The 20220-nt window shown below is 49.2% G+C and overlaps 2 protein-coding genes across 19 annotated transcripts in view; one reads left to right on the top strand and one right to left on the bottom strand.

Annotated features, from left to right (window-relative positions):
- The window catches only part of LOC135111169 (sucrase-isomaltase, intestinal-like), a 195758-nt gene extending 188395 nt beyond the window's left edge, over window positions 1-7363 (bottom strand). For 3 of the 12 annotated variants that reach the window (XR_010273579.1, XR_010273578.1, XM_064024230.1), the window contains exon 1: window positions 7241-7333. The gene's annotated coding sequence lies outside the window, so the exon portion shown is untranslated. Of the gene's footprint in view, window positions 1-7240 lie in introns of all 12 variants that reach the window. The other 9 variants (XR_010273582.1, XR_010273580.1, XR_010273583.1 and 6 more) reach the window with 7 other exon arrangements.
- The window catches only part of LOC135111165 (T-box transcription factor TBX20-like), a 160030-nt gene that overhangs the window by 129543 nt on the left and 10267 nt on the right, over window positions 1-20220 (top strand). For all 7 annotated transcript variants that reach the window (XM_064024209.1, XM_064024207.1, XM_064024204.1 and 4 more), the window contains 3 exons: window positions 807-978; window positions 1384-1545; window positions 8768-8844. In XM_064024209.1, the coding sequence (XP_063880279.1) occupies window positions 807-978; window positions 1384-1545; window positions 8768-8844 (411 nt within the window). The remainder of the gene's footprint in view (window positions 1-806; window positions 979-1383; window positions 1546-8767; window positions 8845-20220) is intronic.

Genomic DNA, 20220 nt, shown 5'->3' with positions numbered 1-20220 from the left:
GGTGTATTAGTGAAAGTGGACAGGCGTGAATGGACTAAGACCTTTGTTATACCAAGTAGATTTCTTTGCTTTAGTCATTCTGTGTGTGTGTGTGTGTGTGTGTGTGTGTGTGTGTGTGTGTGTGTGTGTGTGTGTGTGTGTGTGTGTGTGTGTGTGTGTGTGTGTGTGTGTGTGTGTGTGTGTGTGTGTGTGTGTGTGTGTGTGTGTGTGTGTGTGTGTGTGTGTGTGTGTGTGTGTGTGTGTGTCAAGCAGGAACAGTATATACAACACACCCACACTGACTTGCAGATACGTCAAAGGCGCCCCCACTGTCCTAACGGCTTCCTCTGCAGGTGTGCACGTGGCCCCCAGGTGCAGTGGCGCCGCGCCCCACAGGTGGCCACGGGCTGACAGGTATAGCAGGGTGCATTGCTGTGGTGCTTTATGCTTCACGGGAGGCAGTTCACAGGTACACTGATGCTCGAGAGACAAATTTAAGCTGTATGTTGGGCAGGTACACCTATAGAGCATAATTAATGTGATCCGACCAGGTTATATTGATGAAGAGGCCAAGGGGTGTCCAGTGAAGCCCAATATTCATAATAAATTTAATAGTATACAGCTGTTTGTACAACAGACAGAAATAGACACGGATAAGGAGCGAGAGAGAGAGAGAGAGAGAGAGAGAGAGAGAGAGAGAGAGAGAGAGAGAGAGAGAGAGAGAGAGAGAGAGAGAGAGAGAGAGACTGACAGATCCCACAACCAATCAAGCGTCACACAAGCCTATCATAGGTACTCGCATTCAACACCAGCCTTGCCCTCCACAGGTACGCCTATCACCGGTCGTCGTGGCTGGTGGCGGGCAAGGCTGATCCGCCGCCGCCTTACCGCCTGTACACCCACCCCGACTCGCCCTACACCGGGGACCAACTCAAGAAGCAGATCGTCACCTTCGAGAAATTGAAGCTTACCAACAACGAGATGGACAAACACGGCCACGTAAGTAAAATCCTCGCTCTGGGTCCTTCCGTGCTTTGATTTTCAGGGATGACTGATACATTTACGAAAACTAGGATGAAAGTACATTATGAGGTATCAAGGACGGATATCTGGCGCTGTCATAAGAACATAAAGTGAGAGAAGCTGCAAGAAGCCATCATACCTACAAGTGGCAGTCCTTCATGTGTGTTTAAGTGCTGGAATGCTTCAGGTTCTCAGTTAAGTAATGTATAATCCTTGTTACTATACTTCAAACAAACAGAAACGTTCCTATTTTATTTCCCTACCCAGTGCCACGTTCATCTCTCACCCCCTGGTCTCCTGCATGCCCTCCACACGTCCCTGTATTATTTCCCTAGCCAGTACCATGTTAACCTCTCACCCCTTGGTTTCCTGCGGCTCCAGATCGTGCTCAACTCAATGCACCGCTACCAGCCCAGGATACATTTGGTGAGGCGGCAGGACGCTGGTCAGGGCCCCATCTCAGACCTCGACTTGGAGGACCACAAGACTTTCATCTTCCCCGAGACTGTCTTCACTGCCGTCACCGCCTACCAGAACCAGCTTGTGAGTACTTACAGACTATCGACTTGTGTTGGTTAGATTCGTATTCATCAACGTTTTGGTTTCCCTCAAGGACGCATTTCTATAGGTTTGAGATGACTGGGCCGGTTCTCGTGGTTGCTCCTCCTTCTGATGGTGATGAATCCTTTGTTAAATTATCGATAGACTAATGAAAACACTACTGAAAACTGCAATAATTTTCACCACTACAACCATTACTACCACCACTACTACTACTACCACCACCAACAACAATACTATCACAACCACAAACACCACCACCACCACCAATGCTTACTCTTTCCCCAGCAGAACCATTGCTATCACAACACATCCCAAGCACCACTACCACCACCAGTAGCACCTAACCACAAAGGCATAACCCACCTCTCACTTTTCATCCCACCACACACACACACACACACACACAAGCCGGTAGCCGAGCAAAAACAAACGCACCCACAATGATTAAGTTATTCCTCGCCCACTGGGAAATCTCTCTACATTATTCCAATTCGCCGACTGTGTCATTGAACGGCCGCTGTCAAACGCCGCGACGCGTAATTGACAGAATTGGAATTAGTTGGATTAAAACACCAAGTCGACGAGCGGCATGGAATCAGTGTCTGGCTTTGATACGTCGAATATCCGTGTGTGTGTGTGTGTGTGTGTGTGTGTGTGAAAACGAGTATATAGATGCGTTTCATGGTGGACTTTTCTAGACGTACTAAATCGATGGGGGTGGAAAGTAAATAAGAGAATAAAAAGTGTAATTCAAGCAGGTCCAGTGGGAATGGAAGTCAGTTTGTTCACTAAGTCAAAGTTGTGTAAGCAAGAAATGTCGTTCAGGAAGATGAGAGAGAGAAGCTTTATGTATTTGTGACTCCCGTCTCCCCCACCTCCTCACACACACACACACACACACACACACACACACACGGTCATTACTCTATCTCCGTGTACTAATTCCAAAACTTTAAACACAAGAAAAACGTGAGCCAGTTCTGGTTCTGCTTATTATTTGAACATGTCTTATCATACACACGCATTTAAAGACGTTTTTTTTATTATGAACTATAAAGAAAAGAGAAAACCGAAGACTGAAAAACAAGTCTTTCTCTCAGATTTAATTCCAGTAGAAACACCAAAACCAAATGATGCAGTTTACCTTTTAAAATTAAGTTCAATATCTTCTATTATAATTTCGCTAACCATTCTTTAAGCTCAAGAGATTATATACTTTATTTCTTCTTTATTTACTTTTATTTCTTAAGCCATTACACACTCACCCATAACACCAGACAGTAAGGTAAGCAATGTTCGCTAAATAACCAAGCAGTCGTAACCTTTAACACCAAACACGATGCTACACAACACCAACTCTATGCCACCACTACAAGTGCTCCGGGACACTACACCACTGCTACACCACCATTACCACTGCCACAGCTACACCACGGTATATGTAGAACAAAATACACTAACATAACCGTCACCACCGCTACACCACCGCCACTACCACCACCACCATCAGCATCACCGAGGCAGCCACATTACCACCCCGGGATCAGTCACACCACCACCACCACCACCACTAGCCCGCCAAACAGCTGGGATGAAAGATCGCTCCAATCAATACGGCGGCTGTGTGTGTGTGTGTGTGTGTGTGTGTGTGTGTGTGTGTGTGTGTGTGTGTGTGTGTGTGTGTGTGTGACTACCCTTCACACCTGTACCTTATAAAAAAAGTTAATCTAGGAACAAAGGAAGTGAGAAGCGAAACAATGTGGAAAGAAAAGAAGAAAATAACTAAAGAAAACAATATAACAAAACCACTATTTATTATACAGTTAGCAAGAGCCCTCACTAACAACATTAATAACAACAACAACACCTTCGCAGCCCCTACAACTAAGCACTTCACCCTCGCACCATACACCCCTCCTCTCCTCCCCATCTCCCCTCCTTCCCAGCATCCCTCCACTAACCCCCACCCGATACCTATCATAACCTACCTCAATGCCTTCAGAGGTATTTATCTTTCACCCGACGCGGTAAACATCCCCGTCAGAGCAGATATGACAGCAGCCTCCCGGTCGCCATTACGTCCCATTCAGCGTGTATCTCCGGCCCATTGACGCCGCAGGAGCCGCCCGACGCAGGGGACGCCCGGCCTGACGCGCAGACCCGATTTGTTTGACAGCGATGGTGGTGGTTGTGGTGACGGGCAGCTTGTTACAGGGCCGCCTTGTGTCTGACTCGTCCAGGGTGTTGGGAAGTGAGGAAGAGATGAGGAGTGGAGGCAAACAATGGAGGAAATAAGGGAAGGAATGAATGATAAACAATGTAGCAAGAAAAGAATGAATAAAGGAGGTAAGTAAGGAAGAAAGGAAGGAAAAAGATGAGGAGAGAAGGCAAGGAAAGAATAAGTGGGATGGGTGAAAATAGTTGGGGAATGAATAAGGAGGGAGGAGGAGGGGGAAGGAAAGATGAGAGGGAATAAAGGAAGGAATGAGAAACGGAACGGAAGAGAGAAACTAAGAATGACGAGAAAGAAGCGAGAAAGGAATGAGGGACTGAGATGAGAAAGGGAGGAAGAAGAGCGGGAAGCAACGAAGGCATGTGTGGAGGAAGAAAGAAGAGACGAAAACCAGAAAAAAAAAAGTGGAAGGAAAGCAAGGAATGATGAAGAGCGGGAAGGAGACAGGAACGAAAAAAAAAAGAAAAGAAAAAAGAAAAAGGGAGTGAGAGAAAAGATTGCGTACAGTTTTTCCCTTGGTTCCGCGTGACGTCACTTGAACACGATCACAGAGGAACAAGATGTCTCACTCCCTTGCGGCGCCCTCTTGTCATAGTCTTCAGTCGCGTTCGTTTCCAGAAGGCGCGGCGACATGATGACTAAGCGTATTATTACTATTACAACTGACGTGTACTTAGAATGGTGTTTTGGCTTCCACCTGCTTTGGAGGTGGTGATGTACTAGGAATGCAGTGAAATACTCTTAATCTTCACTATACTGAATGTAGGTATCGACTGATTATTTGTTTTGATATGTTCCTCTCTCTCTCTCTCTCTCTCTCTCTCTCTCTCTCTCTCTCTCTGATATCTATTTACACGAGGATTTTCACGAGGACAAGTCACACGTAGGTAATCACTTCATTAACAAGCATTTGACTCCACTCACATCACCCGGGATACGTCACGAGAAACATACCGGCACACACACACACACACACACACACACACCTCACTCCCCTTAATCCGACAGACGAACAGATAACCGCAAAGGGCGTCGTCTCGTCTCCCGGCAGCTGCTAACGCCGCCCAGTTGTGCTATATTTATCTATGCAAATATTAATTACCCTGAATTAATTACGCCCTTTTCAATGCCCCTTTATAACCCGCAACAGGCAAATACCGCTTGATAGGTAGAGAGGAAGGGAGGAGAAAAAGGAGGAGGAGGAAGTAGAGGATAAGGGGAGGGAGGAGGCAAGGGAGAGGAGGGGAAGATGAGAGGGAGGCAGGAGGGTACAGCAGTTCGTCTGAGTTTGTTTATGCAAAGTGGTTTGGGATAGTTCCCCCTTCTACCCCTCCCCATCCTTCTCCTCCTCTCCTACCTCTCTCCCCTACCTTGCCGGACACGCGCACATAGTCTGGGGGGGAGGAGGGATCATTGTATGCGCGTGTGGTGTGGTAAATTTTCCCCTCAACCCTTCACCCTCATCAGATGGTCCTCTAAAAAGCATTCCAGACCTCCCTTACGTATCACCCAACGGTATTCGATTCCCTAAACTATATATAACAACCCGGAGCTGCTTTCATTCCCTAGTAGTTTCAGATAATGAGAAATCACTAAGTTTTTATTTTCTTATTCTCTCAACTCGTCCTTCTCTTGCTTCTCTTCAACGTGTTTTTGTTCGTACCTTCACGTCCCCAGCAGTCTACCGCCTCCCATCCCTGTCCTCGTCCTTTTGCGTCTCTATCCCCCGGGTCCTTCAGCTGTAGTCCCCTCAGTCTGGCTAATTCAAGTGTCCAGCTTTATCTTGTCCAGCATCGTGTACAAACAGAGGAGGCGAGAGGCGGCATGCAAACGTCTTCCTGGGCTCCTTATTCGGCTACTAATTAGCGTACAGGTGATCAGGAAGTGGCGCCGGTGAGTCGTGATAAAATAATTAGAAATATAAATGCCACTATACATATTTCAAGGGGGTTTTTAGCATCTCCGTGTGTGTATGTGTGTGTGTGTGTGTTGACCCTGTAGTAACACGCTCGCTAAAATCCGAGTCTGCATTTCTGTTCCATCCTGTCGCTGTCTTCCGGGATGGCATTGAGGCAAGGACCGTATTCTGAAGCACTTCTGCGCTGCACCTACACTACTTTGAAAAGGTTCTCATTGAAGCTGCACGGGTTTTTAAGGGTGTCTTTACAGTTCTAATGACAGAGTGACAAGAATTCTTTATTATTACAAGGAGAAGCAGTCTTGTGAACACGGCTAATCTTATCTACGACCTTTGAAAATACTCGCGGTGAGAGAGAGAAGTATCTGAATGCTGGCCTAATTAACACACGTGCACGGAGGAGTGTGGTGGGGCAAGTGGCGCCATAAGGAGCACTAACACCTACAGACACTTCCGCTAAATAAATGATTAAAGATTACCGCCCATTAAAAAAACACTGACTGGTGGCTTAGCTGACCGCCGGCAACCCTCACACCTCTGTATTGTCATGGTAATGTGCGCCGGCTGGGGTGAGGGATGGGAGAGGGGGAAAGGAACGCAGTGTCGGCTTCTTTCTCTCTTATTTTCTCATTAAATCTTACTTAACTCTCATCGTAATCAATATGTCAGTTTGTGTGTCTTTTATTTTCCTTTCAGTTATTCATTTCCGTCTGTTGCTTAGTAGTCATTTGTAGTGTGGATGATACTTAATAGTTTTGTGGTAAGTGTGATGTTTGCTGGCACCTGTGTGTGTGTGTGTGTGTGTGTGTGTGTGTGTGTGTGTGTTCGTTAGCAAATACAAATTAAGTGGTGTTCTCGGTTTTATAACACTTTTGACACACTGTACGACCACCGCCACCACCACCACTCCTTAGCTCTCGTCCAGTTCCTCCCTCTCCATCTCACTCCCTCCACCCATCCCTACAGCGTGTACCCCTCCCCTCACCCCACACCCCCGGCCACCAGCAGCCAGCCAACCACCTCGCTGCCACTATCACAATCCCATCGAATTACCTTCCTTCAATCCCACTCCACCGCCGCTCCCGCCACTCCTCAACAGACGTAAGCCCCGCGCGGCAGCCCACCCACCACCACCACCGCCATTCCTGCACCACCCACTCGCCGGCCTCCACCTCCGCCCTCACCTTTGTCTCCTCGCCACGGCCTACGACATTCTACACTTTCACCCTCCCCCCACCCACATGCACCAAGCCACCACCCGCTACAGTCAGACTCCAGCACCGCCTCGCCACCAGCACACTTCCCATACAAACACCGCCACCCGCCCTTAACTACACCTAGAGTACAGAAGCCATTCGTCACCCGCCGCCCGTGTGGCGCAGGCAGCTCCTGGCGTGCACTTGCTCACTCCCTTGATGGAAAATACTCCGAAACTGCTCGCTACTCGCAGGCCACACGATATGTTACACCCCGGCAGCGCCACCCTCATCCCAAGTGACAACTCCACAAGCAGAGGCACTCACCATGTCCTGCAAGCCGAGGAGTAGAGCACCTGAGGGACGCCGCCACCACAGCCACTAATACCAGAGGCTGGCGGCCCCACCACGAGGCAGGCCAGCTTCGGATGAATGCTTCGGATCGTTCGAGACTTCTTGAAACTGCTTCATAGGCATTGATACTCGTATGTACGAAACACACACACACACACACACACAGACACACACAATATATATATATATATATATATATATATATATATATATATATATATATATATATATATATATATATATATATATATATATATATATATATATATATATATATATATATATATATATATATATATATATATATATATATTGGTATAAACATTCCCTCCTTGAGGGAGCCAAACTGCCGGGACCATTATCGCCCGGGCCAATCCCAGGCTGCCTGGCGAGAAACTCCCGCTGAATACTTAATGAAAGCGCTCACCCCATTGGCTCTAGGTCGGCCAGAGATACGAACGCGGCGAATTGATTGGCTGATGCGTGAATCAGACGTGTAATGTATCGAGCCGCTGCGCCAATCACACCTCACAAATGGATTAAATGACAGACTGGTGGCACTACTTATGGTGGTGTGCTGTGGCCGCGGCGTGGCGGGTGTCGTAGTAGTTGCTCTTGTTGTTACAGCACCAGCAGCAGCAACAGTAGTAGTAGTAGTAGTAGTAGTAGTAGTAGTAGTAGTAGTAACATATTACTCATGGCGGTGGTGATGGTGTGGACAGCAGTGATGGTGGTGGTGGCAATAGGATGGTGACGTGACGTGGAGACAATGAACACTCACAACAATCTTAACACAACATCCTTCACTTCTCCAAGGGAAAAAAAATAAATAAATAACATGAAAAAAGATAGAGGAAGAACCAAAAATAACCTGAGAGAGAGAGAGAGAGAGAGAGAGAGAGAGAGAGAGAGAGAGAGAGAGAGAGAGAGAGAGAGAGAGAGAGAGATGGGAGTCACAAGAATAATAATAAAAAAAAAACAAAAAAAAAAAAAACATAAGGGGTAGCAAGTAAAGACGTTGTATTTTGGGAAGCGATCGCTGGGGAGAGAGACGAAGTGGTTTTCCTCGCTCACGGGAAACGATAACTTACGAGCGGCAAGTGACTCGTTGTGTTCGGGTCGCGCTTCGGTCGTTAGTCGGATCATTACTGCTGATTATCAATGACCATGTTTTTCTTTATTCATGGTCGATTCAATTTCCTCTCCGTCCGTCTGACACTCCCTCCTACTTCCACTCCCTCTGCCAGTCCCTCCCTCCTACTTAACTCTCTCTCTCTCTCTCTCTCTCTCTCTCTCTCTCTCTCTCTCTCTCTCTCTCTCTCTCTCTCTCTCTCTCTCTCGTTACTAGTCTATATAATTATTCATCACTCCCCTTCCCATCCCTCTCCTCCCTTCCTCATCCCCTGGTCATTCTCTCTCTCTCTCTCTCTCTCTCTCTCTCCCTCTTTCCCCTCGCACGTCCCCTAACACTAACAGCGCCGTCTTTCTCGCCCCGCACAGATCACCAAGCTCAAGATCGACAGTAATCCGTTTGCTAAGGGCTTCAGGGACTCCTCCAGACTCACAGACTTCGAAAGGTAAGAGGAAATAATGATGCTAGTATTGCCTGTGTTTGTCTGTGTGTGTATGCGCATGTGTGTGTCTATGTGTGTGTGTCTATGTAGGTCAATTTTTGTGGTCGTGAAGGAGATAAGCTGGCTAGGTTCAAGTCCCAATCACCAGTGTGGATAACGGATTAAACTTGCATGAAAGGGGAGTTTACTATTACTATCAATACTATTACTACTACTACTACTACTGCAGTGTGTGTGTGTGTGTGTGTGTGTGTGTGTGGTGGGGTAGGATAAGTTAGGTATTGGTTTCTGTTGATATGAAGTGACAGTATATTACAACTCTCTCTCTCTCTCTCTCTCTCTCTCTCTCTCTCTCTCTCTCTCTCTCTCGTTAATACGTAGTGAAATACTGCATGATGGGTACCTGGAGGCTTCTCTTTATCTCACGGGCTGGGTGCTCATCCCCCGTGGGAACCCTTTCATTACTTCTTGATTTATATCGCCACGGATGGATGGGATGGTAATGGAGGGACCATGGCAGACAGACAGGGTAGACAGGGTAGGTAAAGTGTATTCTCATCCCTTCCTTCTATTCCTTCTCAGCAATTCTTCTTTTTTAGCAAAGTCACCAGTACTGTCACAGTCTCTCAGATTCCAGTGTTCTCTTAGTCATCTTCCTTCTCCTCCTCCTCCTCCTCCTCCTCTGCACGTTTCCTGTTTTGGCGCGTCTTAATGGTTCAGGAAAGTGTGTTTCTGTTGGCAAGTGTTCTGTGGAGAGGAGGAAGGAAGGAGGAAAGGAAGGGAGGGAGGGAAAAAGGGAGACAGGAAAGGAAGAAAGGAAAGGAAGGTGAAAGTTGAAAGTAATGAGATGAACCGAAGGGAAGCAAGGATGTGGGACAGATGGAAGAGAGAGAGAGAGAGAGAGAGAGAGAGAGAGAGAGAGAGAGAGAGAGAGAGAGAGAGAGAGAGAGAGAGAGAGGAGGGGACGGGGGTTCAGGGATCAATGGTGTGGCTTTGGTTGGGGCATATTTCTCACTCTCTCTTTTTTTCCCCCTGTTCAGATTACACCGTATAGACACAAACTGTAATTACACACACACACACACACACACACACACACACACACACACACACACACACACGCAGGCACGCACACACACGACACATACACCAGCTGACATGCCATTTGACCTCCATGGTTCATACAGAGAGAGAGAGAGAGAGAGAGAGAGAGAGAGAGAGAGAGTGGTGGATGGTGGCGGCGGTGCATGCAGCTGCCAACAATAAAATTTTCGCACTATAAACCCGCGCTATATTACATGTAAAGCAATAGCGATCATTTCCCGGGCAAAATTTATGCAGATTATGAGAGCAGCAATAATTATGTGAGTAGTAACGCTCTCAATAAATCGGACCCCCAACTATACAATAAATATCCAGAGTGACAATTTAGTTATCAATATGCTCGTGAAAACTGAACAGGTAATTATAACTGCATTTACATGTCATCGTAAACAGGGACGAGCCTCCATCACCACCCCCTGTATGGCGGCGGGAGTGTATGGCACTATATACTCGCCGCTTTATGGGCTCCGTGTGTGTGTGTGTGTGTGTGTGTGTGTGGCAGTGAACGCCTGACCTGATGTAGTAGCCGCGACTAGAGCGAGGGAGAGAGGAGCGAGGGGGTAGGCTGGGAGAGGAGAGGCTGGGAGAGGTGGTAGGGAGCAGAGGAGGGAGGAACTATGGCGCTGAAACTGTATAATTGAACGTGTATCCTCCGGGGGAATGTACACCACGGTGGCAGGATATAGATAGCCCTGTAGATATGGGTACTGTATATGCATCACTATATATAGCTGGGTGTGGCTGTGGCTGGCTGACTGGCTGGTCGGTTGGCTGTGTACGTGCGTGCTGGCTGGCGTGCTGGCTGGTATTGTACACTACATAACCAGGCGTGTGTATTGCCGCAGCCAATATGGGACAGAGAGCGGCTGATCCTGCATAATGTCACTGCATAGATGACACTACATAACTAAAGGGGAATGGTTCATACGAGGCTCCGGCACGCTGGTTTGCTTGGGTTCGGTTTGGTTCGGGTTTGGTTAGGTTTGCTTGGGTTGGGTTGGGTGCGGTTGGGTGCGGTTGAATTTGGTTGAGTTTCATTTGGTTTGGTTGAGTTTGCTTGGGTACAGTTTGGGTTCGTGTTCGACTCTTGACCAGCAGGGGCACAGGAAACGCAGGTAACAGTGCAGGTGTTTATTCACAGAAGGTGTGAACAGAAGGCTGGAGGTAGGTGATCTCTCGGCGCCAGGCCGCGCACTTCAACTTAACACTTATGACTGAAGCCTAGCTCGTTCACTCATACACGTATTCATGCCTCACACAAGTCTCGCTCATTCACTCGTTCACACAACTAGCTAACAACCACACACCTCCCCCGAGACATAAGGAAGATTCCTTATCTTTGTTATGGCTACCGTAACACATGAAACAAAGTTACAATGATTGAAGTACAGAAAACACGGTACATATACACAAAACAAACACAGCGTACAATGAACACGTACGACTAATCGTAGGTGCTACGGTGCCACCGCACCTGCAGTCGTCTCGGCTCCCTACGCTGTCGGCTGCTTCGACGCTCTGGTTGCTCTCGGCCACGGTGTACCCCGTTACCCTGATGCTCCGGGCTGCCGGGATGGTGGTGTTCCTCGTGACCCTGATGCTGAAGCGCTGCACCGCCATGAGCGGTGTGCTGCTCGACAGGAAGGGGAGCAAGAGGTCTGTGTGGGCGTAGGTGTCTTCTATTACGCCACATCACGCGACCGCTGCCCATCTTGATGAGGTAGTCTCTCCTTCGCCCAACAGCCACGATGACACCCAGGCGATCCCAGAGGCCTGTCGTGTGATCTTGAACGTCGACGTGGCCACCGAGGTGCAGGAGAGGAAGAGTACGGGCGGACGCGTCGTGGCGAAGTTTCGCTTTCTTCCTCAGTCGCTCTGCCTTGGCGTCGCACTCATCAGCAGCGCGCTGCCACTGCTGAGCGTATGAGCGATGATGAGCCGGGACACAGGACCTCATAGGATGACCGAAGAGGACTTGTGCTGGTGATCGCCCTTCCGCCCTCGGAGTGTTGCGCAGTTCCAGCAACCCGCGAGCGAACGCATCCTCGTCCAGGTGTCCCTGCTGTGTGGTCGTGAGGATCAGCTTCTTCACGGACTTGACCGCTGCCTCGGCGTGACCATTGGAGCGTGGATAATGAGGTGAAGATACACGATGCTCCACCCCCCATCGAGCCAGGAAGCGCCGTACCGATGAAGAAGTGAACTGCGGTCCACCGTCAGTCCTCAGGAGAACAGGCACGCCCGTGTCGGCGAACACACCCCGAAGGACACGAACGAGCTGATCAGCCGATGCTGGACGTGAGCATGCAGACACGTGAGGCCACCCAGACAAGCGATCTACATACACGAGGTATGTACGGCCTGCTGCGTGGAAGTAGTCTGCAGAAACTGACTCAAACACCCTGCTGGGTGTGTCCGTGTCCTGCCAGAGAGGTTCGTTGGCTTGGCTTGGTAGGAGTGGACGGCATAGTGAGCATCCAGAAACGACGTTCTCAACGTCTCTGTCCATACCAGGCCAGTACACCGTTTGTCGGGCCCGTCGCTTGGTGCGCTCCATCCCCTGATGACTGTCATGGAGTCGCTCTAGTGTTTCTCGGCGGAGGCTGTGAGGAATAAGAAGCCTCGGCCCGTAAACCACCAGGTCGTCGTCTACGGCCAGCAGACTGCGCACCGGCCAGTACGTACGCAAGCGGTGATCGAGGTCGTGGCAATGATCAGGGAAGCCCTCGATGATGACGTTCTTGAGCAAGCAGTACTCCCCGTCTCTTGCTGCTGCGGCACGTACCATTTCCACAGTCTGATCCTGGAGTGGTGCTAAGCGGACGCCGTCCTCATTGGTGGCAGATAACGCTGAGATGACCGCTGAGTGGAGAGGGTCGAGGTCACCAGAAGTAGCAGCATCCTCTTCCTCCACTGGGTCCTGTACTGGAGCACGTGAGAGGGCGTCGGGCACACAGTGTGTCGATCCCTTTTGCCAGCTTGCTGTGAAAGAATACTGAGCAAGCTTCTCCCTCATGCGCTGCAGCCGCAGGTTCTCTATTTCTCCCAACAACTTGCTATTGAGGAGAGGTATCAGCGGGCGGTGGTCGAGCACTAGATCGAAGTGAGGGAGTCCTTTCAGGTAGGTGCCACATTTCCTGACTGCCCAGACGATTGCAGCCATTTCCAACTCTATTACTGCATAGCGGCTCTCTGTGTCTGTAACAAATCTTGACCCGCATTGCACCATCTTCCACTGGTCACTGTGCTTCTGCAGGAGAACGAATCCAAATCCGTGCATCCTTGAGGCGTCAGTCTGTAGCATCGTTGGTAATGATGGGTCGAAGTATGCCAAGACAGGTGGGCTGACGAGACACTGTTTCACCTTCTCAAACGCCTCTTCATGGTTAGGAGACCAGCACCAACTGTTCTTCGGGCGTAAGAGATCTCTGAGGGGTTGTGCAGCTGCAGCCACAGCAGGAGAAAAGCTTCCAAGCTGGTTTGTAAGACCCATGAATGATCGTAAGTCGGTGATGTGCTGTGGTCGTGGGAAGTCAGAGATTGCCTTAACTTTCTTTGAGTCTGTCGTGTAGCCTTGTCCAGAAACAGAGTAACCACAGTAATCTACCACTCTTTCCGCGAATGTAAACTTCTGTGGGTTGAGAGTGATGCCGTGCTGGTCACACCGCCGCACAATCTGAATGACATGGGCTAAGTGCGCACTGTAGGTGGAGTCATAGGCCAGGATGTCGTCCACGATCTTGATGGTGTTAGGTATGTCGCCGAGAGCTTGGTCTCCTCGACGGTTATACTCGTCTCCAGACGAGACGAGACCCATAACCGCTCGCCGAAACTTGTACCGACCCCAAGGTGTTATGAAGCAGGTTAAATCCTGGTCTTCTTCTCTAATGGGGACTTGAAAATACCCCATCTTGGCATCAAGAGTGGTGAACCAAACTGCTCCGGTCCCGATCGAGGCGATGGCGTCATGAGGTGAGCGCACTGGATACACGGGCCTCTTCACGTAACGGTTGAGTCGTGTCAGGTCAACACACAGCCTTACACCAGATGTCTTTTTTGGGACAGGCACGATGGGGTGGCACCATGCCGTAGGGTAGTCCACACTCTCGATGATTCCCTTGTTAAGCAGCTCTTCCAACTGGCTCTTAATTTCTTCACGCCAATTGTAAGGGATTGTACGAGATGCTGTTACGGCGAAGGGTCGCGCGTCGTCTGTCAACTCGATGGCCATGGATCCACCAGCCATTGCACGTAAACCTTCCTTTGCTTCGAAGACGCTGGGAAAGGCCTTGATCACAGCAGCAGCGTGCCCCGCACGCTGCTGTGGCGTTGGGTCGTAGGAATGAGGCCAGCTGATCACTTCTGTGGGCGTAGATAGAGGTGGCTGCGAGGCGGTCGGGTACTTGATGGAGCTGTTGCCGGTGCGCTGTTCTTCCCTGCGTAGCGGTCGGATTTGAGCCGGAAAATCTTCGGGGAGGATTCCGAGAGCGATGGAATCGTACCAGCTAAGCAGCGCCCCCTTCACCTCCTTCACCACGCTCACAACAGTCTCAGCTTCCCTGTCGCCCAGTTGCAAGTGCGACGAGAAAGTTCCTACACAGGTGAGGGGGTGATTACCGGCAGCATAAAGTCCATCACCATCAGCGGGCGCCAAGCTGGAGGGCGGGATTCCAAGGAGTGTTGCCGTGTCGAGGCCAATAACGGTCGTTTCGGCCCCAGAGTCAGGAGTCCACGTAATCTTGTCTCTTCCAGCGGGATGTGTGGCGGTAATGAGCACCTGGGGCGCAGGTCGTGCCGTCACCGTCTTTGTGTATACGCCTGATAAGAGCTGGTATACACTGGCACTGGCTCCCCGCCTCGGGCCTGCACCGCGATGAGGAGAGACAGTTGAGGAACTCCTCGAAGCTCCTCGTCGTTTCCTCACTGTCTGCTGACATACACTCGCAAAATGCCCTCTTTTCCCGCAGTTACGACACACTTTATCTATTGCCTGGCATCCCCTTTTGTCACTGCGACAATCTTTGCCACAACGATAACAGCCCGTGGGGCTTGAGCCCCCGAAACTGCCCTTCCTGTAGTTCGAGACAGCGTTCACACCATGGCTCGAAGAGTGAGAGCCGCCCCTTAGTACTGCACTACACTGGTTAGCGCTCTCTGATGCTCTGCAAATATCTATGGCGTTTTCAAGGGTGAGTTTCTTGTTTTCCAGCATGCGTTTCAGAGCCACTTCGTCTCGTGTCCCAACGACAATTCTGTCACGCAGCTGATGGTTTATGCACTGGTCGCAAAAGTCACAGAAATTGGCGATTTCCTTTACAGCACATAAAAAGTCGTCAAAACCTTCTTGCGTTTCTTGCACGCGGGAGTAGAAGTCTCTTCTATCCATGATGATGTTGCGCTGGCTTCGCAGGTACTCACACATTGCATCGAGGATGGTTCTTAACTCCGCGTCTCTCGGTAAGCTTATCCCGTAGCGAAGTGTACGGGTCCACTCGTCGTCTAGGACAGCAGCGAGTGCCGCCCCTCTGCTCAGCCAGGGAGAGACAGTCTATCCTGGCGAGGGTTACGTATCCTTCAAACTTATGGCGCCACGTGTCGAACTCACGTAAAGATGCTGACGCCGTTAAGTGAGGAATGATGGTGGCGGACGTCGGGAACCTCGCGCCCTGGGTAGACGTGCTGCGGGCTGTGGTTTCGCCTTCATTGCTCGCCGTGGTGCGACTGGGAGCTTGTGTCCCCACTCTCTCCAGCAGCTGGGTTAAAACGCTCCTCGCGAGCCTGACTCTGCTCCGACTGTCGCGCTAGCAGAGCCTGACTCTGCTCCGACTGTCGCGCTAGCAGGGCAGCCAGCGCCTCCAACTGCTTCTCCATTCTGCGCCGTACCCACTGCAGCCTTGTCCTGATCCTACTCACTGCGCCATGTTCGACTCTTGACCAGCAGGGGCACAGGAAACGCAGGTAACAGTGCAGGTGTTTATTCACAGAAGGTGTGAACAGAAGGCTGGAGGTAGGTGATCTCTCGGCGCCAGGCCGCGCACTTCAACTTAACACTTATGACTGAAGCCTAGCTCGTTCACTCATACACGTATTCATGCCTCACACAAGTCTCGCTCATTCACTCGTTCACACAACTAGCTAACAACCACACAGTTCGGTTGGGTTTAGTTGGGTTAAACTGAGATGGGTTAGGTTTGGTTTAAGTTTGGTTTGGCTCTGAGCACGGGTGACTTTTAAGGAGATACACGGACGCTACGAGTGATTTACTGCAGTGCATCTGAGACACAAGCGTGGGTGTTGTGATAATAGTAGTAGTAGTAGTAGTAGTAGTAGTAGTGATACAACCATTACAATCCCCATTAACACAATGATTGAAAACGGATTCATTCACTAACTGATCAAATGAAGGAATCCAGCGTATGAAAGCATGGCGAGTGAAGAAAGACAACTAAGATAATCCAGATAAGACCCATCACACTTACGAAGAACGTGGTTGGTGGAACAGGCGGGAAGAAAGACACGAAAAAAAAACAAAAAAACAGGAAATGTAAAAAAATAGAAAAAAAAAACAAAGAAAAAAAAATGTTACAAATGGTATGGTAGTTAGTCACCTTATGATGCGAAGAGGAGGAGGAGGAGGAGGAGGAGGAGGAGGAGGAGGAGGAGGAGGAGGAGGAGGAGGAGGAGCTGTGACGAGGCGTAAATTCAAGGAAAAAAACATAGAAAAAAACTTTCATTTCACAATTTTTTCTTACTAACTAATTACACTCTCTCTCTCTCTCTCTCTCTCTCTCTCTCTCTCTCTCTCTCTCTCTCTCTCTCTCTCTCTCTCTCTCTCTCTCTCTGCCTGCCGCGCTTGTCACCGATCCATCTCTCCAATCTTCCTTCCTTCCTTTCTCCTTTTCCTACCTCCCCCCTCTCTCTCTCTCTCTCTCTCTCTCTCTCTCTCTCTCTCTCTCTCTCTCCGTACCTCCCATTCCTTCCCCTCCCTTCCTCCCCTCGTGACCGCCAACAACTGTCCTCGACCCGCGGCGACCTCGACACTTCCCCTCAGACCACCCTGGAGAACGAGGGGAATGAGGGAGGGAGGGAGGGAGGGGGGAGGGAGGGAGGGAGGGAGGGAGGGAGAGCAGTAGCATTTTTCTCATAAGGAGTTTGTGGTGATGGAATGGGAAGAGAAATGGAATAATAAGAGGTTAGAGAGAGAGAGAGAGAGAGAGAGAGAGAGAGAGAGAGAGAGAGAGAGAGAGAGAGAGAGAGAGAGAGAGAGAGAGAGAGAGAGAGAGAGAGAGAGTCTAATATTATTTAGCACTCACGATCAAAACGCAATATATATACACACACACACACACACACACACACACACACACACACACACACACACACACACACAGTTTCCTTCATATTACTATTATCATAACCATCACCTCTTCCTTCCTCCGACACTTTCCTACCCCTGGCCTGCTGCACCCTTCCCTGTCAACCCTCCTCCCTCTCACTCACGCAGCCACTCAGTCGTAACACGGACACCCGCGCTTCATAACACCAATGCGAAAAAAAAAAAAAAAAAAAAAAAAAAAAGACGAAATAGAGAGAGAAGGAGACAAGACACAAAAAAGGGACTGAGACACATAACTTAAAACACAAACCGGGAAAAATATTACTCCGTTAAATTTGAGCGAGGATGGAAGAAATGAGGTGGGCGTAACAAACTCGCTGTGTTGGTAACGAAGCTCCTCCCATCTCATCCTATCCCCACTTCCCCTTCCTCCTCCTCCTCCTCCTGCTGCTGCTCCCGCCTCGTCACTCCGTCATGGCGAGGGCGTGACGGGTGACGTGTCGTGGTTTCAGCTTCCACCCCCGGAGGTGTGAGGGTGGCGGCAGTTGTCACTTTGAGAGGGGACGGGGCGAGGGGACACCCAAGACGCCAGCCTGGGTGAGGGGAAGAGAGGAGAGGGAGAGGGAGGAAAGGAATGCGGGAAGGAAGTAGAAATGAGTGACGAAAGGGAAGGAAATAGTAAAGAAATTGAAGTATAAGAAAGCAGGAAGAGGGGAAATATGAGATAATGAAGGGAGAAGAGGGGAGGGAAAAGGAGGAGAGGAAAGGAATGAATGAAGGAAGTGGGAGTGAAGAAAAGTGAGAGAAAAAGGAAAGAAAAGGAAACAGTGATGAAAAAAATTGAGGTGTAAAGAATAAGGAGCAAAAGACGTATGACATAATGAAGGAGGAAAGGAAGAAATAGGAATAAACAAGGAGAGAAGCCCAAATGCACAGAAAGAGAAAAAGAAAGGAAGAAAACAGTGAGGAAGGGAGGTGAATGAGGAAGTGAAGTGAGGATGAGACAGAAGAAGAGGAAAATATAAGGAAGAGAGAGAAAAAAAGAAGAAATAGTGAGGAAGTGAGAATGAAGGACTGAAGTGAAGATAAGGAGGACGAAACAGAGGAAGCAAGGAATAAAGAGAGAGAGAGAGAGAGAGAGAGAGAGAGAGAGAGAGAGAGAGAGAGAGAGAGAGAGAGAGAGAGAGAGAGACAGAGAGAGAGAGAGAATAGTGAGGAAGGAAGGAAGGTGCATGAGGGTAGGAAGTGAGTGAGCGTCAGTGAGGAGGAGGAGGAGGAGGAGGAGGAGGAGGAGGAGGAGGAGGAGGAGGAAGCAGGAAGGACACGGTACACTTGGAGGAGGAGATGGAGAGGAAAGCAGGTCTGACTACCATGTGACTTTTATTCATTCAGGAAATAACTTGGAAGACTTCATGTGCTTGTCTTCCTCATGTCTGTCTGTCTGTCTGTATGTCCGTCTGTCTGTCATGTCTGTCTGTCTTCCTTTCTTCCCCCTCTTCTTCTCCTCCTCTTGCATTTTTTTATCTCTTCCTGTCAAACAACTGTCAGAGAGAGAGAGAGAGAGAGAGAGAGAGAGAGAGAGAGAGAGAGAGAGAGAGAGAGAGAGAGAGAGACGAAAGAATGACAACTAGGCATAGAAGAAAAGGAAAGGAAAAACAGAAGGGTTGGGTAGAAATGTGGCCGCTATGATAGAATAGAGAGAAAAGTAAAGGAGACGAGAGGAGGGAAAAGAGAGTGGTCAGAAACACATGGCTATCCACTCCTCCTGGGAAGATTAAGTGTGGGAAAAAGGAGGAGGAGGAGGAGGAGGAGGAGGAGAAACAGTAACATCAGCAGTCAGCAACAGTATTATTATTATTATTATTATTATTATTAGTAGTAGTAGTAGTAGTAGTAGTAGTAGTAGTAGTAGTAGTAGCAGTAGTATTTTTTTGTTTACACGCCGCAAATCTGAATTATCCCAGTAGTTTTTCGTTACATCTCTCTCTCTCTCTCTCTCTCTCTCTCTCTCTCTCTCTCTCTCTCTCTCTCTCTCTCTCTCTCTCTCTCTCTCTCTCTCTCTCTCGTCCACCAGCAAATCTCATAAAAACTCTAAGAATTTTAAACACAATAAGGAGTCAATCAGTCAGTCAATCAGTCAGAGGACGAGTCAGAATCAGAATCAGAGGAGGAGGAGGAGGAGGAGGAGGAGGAGGAGGAGGAGGAGGAGGAGGAGGAGGAGGAGGAGAAGGGCAAGAGGAAGTGGTTGTCAGTCTGTCAGGCTTCTGTGCCATCATTACCCTCGACCGTCATTAGAGAGGAGTGGCAAGTGAGGCATCCGGGGGAGGGGGGTAGAGAGAGAGAGAGAGAGAGAGAGAGAGAGAGAGAGAGAGAGAGAGAGAGAGAGAGAGAGAGAGAGAGAGAGAGAGAGAGAGAGAGAGAGAGAGAGAGAGAGAGAGAGAGAGAGAGAGAGAGAGAGAGAGGCCCTTATCTTTAGAGACGGGGAAGTACTGACAAAAAAAAAAAAGATTAGGGGGACAGGATGGCTCAGAGGAGAAAAGGGTTTTAAAGGGAGCTGGATCACGCTAAGGGAATGACAGGTTAAAGAGGGCAAGGGAGCGACAGGTTTAGGGTAGGGAGAGAGAAAGGGAGAGAGGAAAGGGGGAGAGGGGAGGAAGAAAGGGAGGACATGAGTGACTATACAAGATTCCTTCATAGAGAGAGAGAGAGAGGGAGAGAGGAAAAGAGTAAAACGGGGAGTAAGAGGAGGGAATGTATGGAAGGGAAAAGACCTGCCATGCTTGTTTTCCCCTTGAGTAACGAAGGAGAGATATGTGAAGAGGAAAGAAGGGGAGGGAGGGAAAGGGGAAGAGAGGCATGAAGGAAAATAATGAAGAAAAGAACGTAAGGGAGAGATGAAAGAAGGAAAAGAGTAAGGAACAGAAGAGGAGAATAAAGAG

The sequence above is a fragment of the Scylla paramamosain genome, chromosome 21 (genome assembly GCF_035594125.1).
Source record: "Scylla paramamosain isolate STU-SP2022 chromosome 21, ASM3559412v1, whole genome shotgun sequence".
In the NCBI taxonomy this organism is placed as follows: Eukaryota; Metazoa; Arthropoda; class Malacostraca; order Decapoda; family Portunidae; genus Scylla; species Scylla paramamosain.
Note: the sequence above shows the minus strand (reverse complement) of the source record. Positions and strands in the feature narration are given on the sequence as shown.